The sequence below is a fragment of the Dermacentor silvarum genome, chromosome 1 (genome assembly GCF_013339745.2).
Source record: "Dermacentor silvarum isolate Dsil-2018 chromosome 1, BIME_Dsil_1.4, whole genome shotgun sequence".
NCBI classification, from domain to species: Eukaryota; Metazoa; Arthropoda; class Arachnida; order Ixodida; family Ixodidae; genus Dermacentor; species Dermacentor silvarum.
In genome coordinates, this window is record NC_051154.1 from 113817512 (window position 1) to 113823639 (window position 6128).

Genomic DNA, 6128 nt, shown 5'->3' on the forward strand with positions numbered 1-6128 from the left:
TCGACTGTTGTCATTAGGGGTTGCCATCTGCAAAATAAAAGTTTTTTGCGAGTGTAATGTGGATACATACTGTGTAGGTAGTTGTGAATACCTGCCAACTCTCCTGATTTGTCCAGGAGACTCCTGAATTTCGAGCAATCCTCCCGATGGCCATAAATCTGACCAAAAGGTGCCCCAACCCCACCATGAAAAAACAAAAACAGTGTCATGCAGCACAGTCGCATCGTAATTGCCATTATGTGCTAGGTAGCTAGCTAAAATCAGATTTAAATCCAAGCTATTTTTGTATAGGCAGTGTAGGCCTAACTCAGTTCACTTCAGATTGAAACATGCATTAAGGCATAAGCACGAGGAAAAGTCTAATACCCCTGACACACAGGCAAAAGTGAAATCCTTTGCAGGAAACCCCTTTTGTTACTCCGAAGGACTCTTTGCAGAAAGGTTGTGCGCCAATGACACACGGAACCGCACTAACTTCTTTAGGTGGTTCCTCAGATAAACGCCGCAAAAAAAAAAAAAAAACGCATATCCACGAAGTGAATGATGATGAGTGGGCGAAGCACCGGGGGATCATTCGGGCAAAACGCCAGAAACGTTCTCCGGAAGCGGAGCCGGAAGCCGGAGCTTGGCGTACATATACTATACGTATACACATATATATATATATATATACTGTACATGTGTACAGTATATACAGCGCTTATATAGCCCTTGTGCACCGCAGCGCCCCTAGCCGTCTCTATGGCAAACCAGAGCTACGGACAATGAGGGACAAGGCTCGGCCCCAAGGTGCTTCGCCCCTAAAAAAAATGCATTGCTTGTTCAAGCAGCAAGAGAGAAACATTTACAAAAAGCTGCCCATGTAGATTACATTTAGTGATTGTAGAACCTGAAAACATTTTTTGATGGCTTATAATGCGCATATTCGGAATTCAACATGGCGGCGCTAGCAACGTGGTGCGAGCGTTTGATAGTATAGCTAGAGTAAATCTTTACTGTTTGACAAATCACATTATCTCTAAAGATTAATACATTTTCCAAGGTAAAAAAAAACTCACGGGGCACCGTAGTTATGTAACACGTTTTAGTCTATTGATGAGTTGTGCACACTATATGCGAGAGTACACCTTTCCGCTCGAAAAGTAGATGCCCAATCTTCTTTCCCGTAAAGGAACTTTGCCAGGAGGGAGATAGTACTCCTTTGTCGTGTGTCACTGCGCTTGAACGCCTTTCCGGTAGATGTCCCCTTACCTAAAGGACTTTACGGAGTGCCCGTGTGTCAGGGGTATAATACGAGTTGCATAATGGCCGGCTCCCTTAAAGGCCCCTCACCACGCCACATACAATATTTCGGTTATTACGCTGGAAGTTGTTACGTGCCCTGGAGAGTTCTACTGCAAGATTTTTTCAAATTGGTTTATTAATAGCCGAGATAGAAATATTTCAGTGCAGGCGAACCCATGATTTCAGGAGGCGAGCTTCACTGCCAACATCACACTCTCTCCACCTGCCGCATCTAGCCTCCACAAGCGAAATTCCTTCCCTACGTTTTTGCTACTGGCGCACTTCCACTGACGGTGTCACGCAAGCTGTTGCTTTTGTCTCATTTCGCACAACGCATGATTTTGCGCGCTGTGCACGAGAACACCTGACTAGCGGTATAAGTCAGTGCTACGCGAACACCGAGGCAGACACAAGTGGATCACAGAGCATGATTGCGCGCTGGAACACGGTATAAAATGACAGTTTTGTTGTCTGCGCGCGCAAGTGAACGATGTGGGAACGAGCAGACGAAATGGAAGTACCTCTCTCTTGCTACGGTACGAAGTAAAACAATAACACGCAGACATTCGGTTTGTGTGTTTTATTATTTCTCTAAACTTTAATGTGCCTATTGAAGCAACAGATTACACAAATAACTGCTGTTACCTTGAATAATTCCTTTAGTCGCATATCACTATGAGTGACGTCGCAGCAGACATGTACATAGGTGCACTTGCGCATTTACGTGAACTCTCCGGCTGGGAGCCCACAAAGAGAAGGGTAAACGGTGTTTGGTTTGTAAATTTCAGCTCTTTCGGCGGCGCCTAGCGATGTAATACTTAGCAGACGCTATTGTTAGCACGCATTGTATGCACTGCGTTTGTCAGCTCAATGTGGCCGGACCTGGCGATGGGCCCTTTAAAGCATAGCTGCCACATACAGCTTTTATGCCAGTGGAGAGGGGGCAAATGTCATGGGACATAGTACGAGTTGCTTAATTATGCATGCACCTTCTCTGGTCACACTGTGAGCACCGAGACATCTAATAATTACTGGCAACCATTCACAGTCATTCCTGACCTTGCTGTGGCCCAGAAAGAAAAGAGCAGATGTTAATGTGAAGCCTTGTTTGCGTCATTCTTGACACTTTGTGGTAGGTAGGTAGGTTCCTGTCTTGCCTCACCTTAAGAAAAATAAAATGTGAGATTGATCTGGGGACTGAACCTCTGCCGTCGAGCACAGCAGCCAGGTGCCCTAACGATTATTAGGCCACGATCCAATGCATACTTCTCTAGTTTCAAAGCCAATCAGCCTGCTCTTTGAAACACATGGCCTGTGCCGTCTTCTTTCCTTGTGACAGCTTGCACTTTAAGGTGCTGTTTTAGACTGTACCATCTCCAGGACCGGCCCACTTTGCCCAGTACTTTCCTTGTAGCAGCTTGCGCTATGTAGAAACTGCAACGTTGTACAGACTTCATGATTGCCAAAGTAAAAATTTTATTGTCGTTTTAACATACACCACATGAAATAACATATAATTCTACAACACGTGGTCTATGATGACGTCACAATCAGTGTTTATCTCGCTTATGCTCGTCGACTACCTATGTAGAACCTAACAATCGCCGTGTCATAGGCTTGTGTCAAACGGCTGGTGTAGAAATTATGCCATTGCAGTCATACGATCGTCTACGCCATGGTTATCACACACACACACACACAACTGCTCATTTTGCAGGAACATGTTGGTCCACCTTGTATAGTTGTGCAAAGCCCCAAACAATGCTAGATAGCCAGGTACCTGCAGAATGCTTCGCATAAGATTCTCACAGCGCGTAGAATCTGCACAACTTTTTTTCTTTTGGTGCCGAATTTTGAGGTCCCCAGGTATGCTTATGGCACAATTTTCCAGGAGCAATAATTTTTGCAATCTGCCAGCTTTGTGGAATGTAACCTCTTATACTGAAAATTAATATGACCAAGAAAATGTGCCAACATTTGCTAGATGCTGTCTTGCATTAAAAATGGTGCCATGTTACAATTGTTGCCATAACTCTGACAAATTGGAATGGAAATGGAATCATTTATGTTGTGCCATGCAGCGCACATTTCGTATGTAGCAAGCACAGCAGCAAAATAATTTTCATATTAAAAGACCAGTGTTCAAAGTTGCAATGAATGCTCTTTGTACAATTGTTAAACAGTACTTTAAAAAGAAGCTGTAAGGACCGGCCAGCAAAAAAAAGCACAGCAGGTTGTATATAACCAGTGTCTTAGAGAACAGGTGAAATTTTTAACACACTAAACATTTCCAAACTAGGTTTTGGCTTTTGTGGCGGTCGCGCTATATTTGGATAGTGGGGACATTCTCTCTGGAATGCAAGCTTTAGCACTGAAGTATTTGTTCCCATGCGATTCCAGGCTCTGAAGTAGACAGTGCTCTGTTGGCTCACCTTGCGACAATTCGTGGGGAGCCCCCAGCCAAGATTGCTTCCTCTGAGAGTGAGCAAGAGGAGAGTGAAGACGAAAGTAGTGAGGAAGATGAAGAAGAGGAAGAGGAGGAGGACCACTTCCAGAGCAACAAGTTTGCAGCCTTGGCTAACGATGTGGTGTAGGTGCTAGAACCCTTCGAAGACAGCAATAAAATTATTTTTGGAAGTCATACAGATGCCTGCATTCTTTGCATTTCTCAGCTCTAAAAGGTAGATACATGTCAGTTCACACAACCTTTGGGTAACTACATATGCAATGACAAGCCACACCAAGCAAGTAAAACACTGAATTGCGTACCTTTGGCATTAAGTCATTTGCTGCATAATGCAGTTTACGTTTTTTGTTGAATGACATGACAATAATGACAACAAAGCTATTTTTGTGAGAGGAATGCTGAGAATGACTGCTGCATTGGATGGTGCAGTGTAAACAACTTCTTCGCTTGGAAGTGAATTGGCCCATTTTTAGCAATTATGGCTATGCTAATAACCAAAGACCTTGCACCTTTGCAAATTATATCCCCAGTCCAACCATATGCACAAATCTATATCTTTTAGAGTGCCTATGTGGATGTTGCACCACAGCATGACATTATGGGTGCTAAAATTTTTAGCATTTACGACCATAATTAAGCCACAACAGTGAAATTTTGTAAATCTCGCCTTCAGTTCAATTCGATCTATGCAAAATGTTATTTCCATAACTTATGTCCAGGAGGGTCCTCCCTTACCAGGCTTTGTCGGAAATTTTGGTTATGCACTGAAATTTATGACACACCCTGGACGAAAATGTGCTCCCTCAAGAATTTTTAAAGTGGGTTTGGTAATAAGAGATAGAAGCAAATCAAATGTGAGGTAGTGGAGCTACCCTCCCTGTAGGAGAGGCTCTCTCGCATATCCTCAACCAGTGTTTGCAAGCAACATTGTGCCGCTGCCTTCTATATCAGAGCCGAGGGCCCATGTGACCCGGTCATAACCCCCACCTCTTTTAGTCTTACCTCCACTTTTTGCAGGGCAGAGCATTTTCAGTGTGCACCCTGCATTTCAGAGGAATGCTATAGTTCACCGAGCTGTTGGCTATTCGCGTGTTGCAGGCAGTGTGTGATGCAGAGGCAACACCACTGATGTCTCTAATGGTGGAGAGAGATTTTCTAGAAGGCTTGTAGGCTTTCGTTCAGCCATTATTGCAGCATGTGTTACTTTGCAGACAAATTCATGCCCAAACTGCATTGTGATATTACACTAAAATTCAAGTTTCCTAGGAACAATTTGTGCAGTTAAAAAAACTGTGTTCCTGTGATGTGAAGCTCCATAGACAACAAAGATAATTCTATACTTGCAAAATTTGAATCCATGTTACCAACACCATATTCCGCGCATCTTGAATTCATCAAGTGCTTGATTCTTAAAAAATCCTGCTGTAAAAGGGCCCATTTGTTATTCCTGTGATCTTGGCGATGTACTAAGGAGCCAATCATGATCAAGGTGCTGGTAATGTTTAGTACACTAGGTGCACCTGCAGCCGTACGACACCTTCAGCTTGGCTCCGCTGCCATAAGTTTGCTTAGCTAGCTAGCATTGCCCGAAATTGAGGTGGTAGAGATTCCTGCTCATGAAGCACTTTGCTCTTTCCATGACAAGTCTCTCCCAAGTGCACACAGGAAGGAGGCTAACTTCGAAGATGGAGTGTTTTTCTACATGGCAAGGATAGTACCAGTGCACATGCCTTTCTACCATGGCTCACTACAGTTTTAGCGTGTCCGGTATTCCAGCAAATGCAAGCGGACTGGGCGTTTTACCGGATGAGTGGAAACGCAAATGTGAACGGCTCGCACGGTGCAGCTACCTGGTAGCACAGAGCCCAACCAGACAAACATGTTAAATAGACAACCAGGAGTCCCCAAAAGAAAGTGAAAGAAACTGACAATGCAAAGAATGGAAGCAAAAAAGACCATGGAGATTTACAAGAATGGGAAAGAAGAAATTAGAAGGGAAAATCTGTAAGATAACACAAAGGGTAGGGCCTTGCTATTTGAGGCTCGATCTGGTTGCCTACGGACAAAAACATACCTGAGCAAATATTCGCAACAAGATCAGGCATGTGTTTGCTGCAGCAAAAACCCGGAGGCTACTCAGCATATCCCAATGGAATGCGAAGGTATTCACCCAGTGAGACCCGTAGGTAACATACACATTCCAGAAGCGCTTGGATTGAAAGTGGACGGAAGCATCAATCGGTCAGCATTCGCAAGAGACGTTTAGAGTATTGGTGGCAAAAAAAGCAGTGAAGAGATTGATACGACCGGATCCGTTGCAGGCATAGGTGGCGGTACAAGGTAGATGGAGAAGTTATGAGGAAGAGAAAAAAAGATT

General features: G+C 44.0%; 1 protein-coding gene across 1 annotated transcript in view; it reads left to right on the top strand.

The window, feature by feature from the left end:
• LOC119435413 (guanine nucleotide-binding protein-like 1) overlaps nucleotides 1-3927 on the top strand; it is a 59829-nt gene extending 55902 nt beyond the window's left edge. The window contains exon 12 of the mRNA XM_037702284.2: nucleotides 3685-3927. Within this exon, the coding sequence (XP_037558212.1) occupies nucleotides 3685-3878 (194 nt within the window). The 3' untranslated portion in view covers nucleotides 3879-3927. The remainder of the gene's footprint in view (nucleotides 1-3684) is intronic.
• The last annotated feature ends 2201 nt before the right edge of the window (nucleotides 3928-6128 follow it).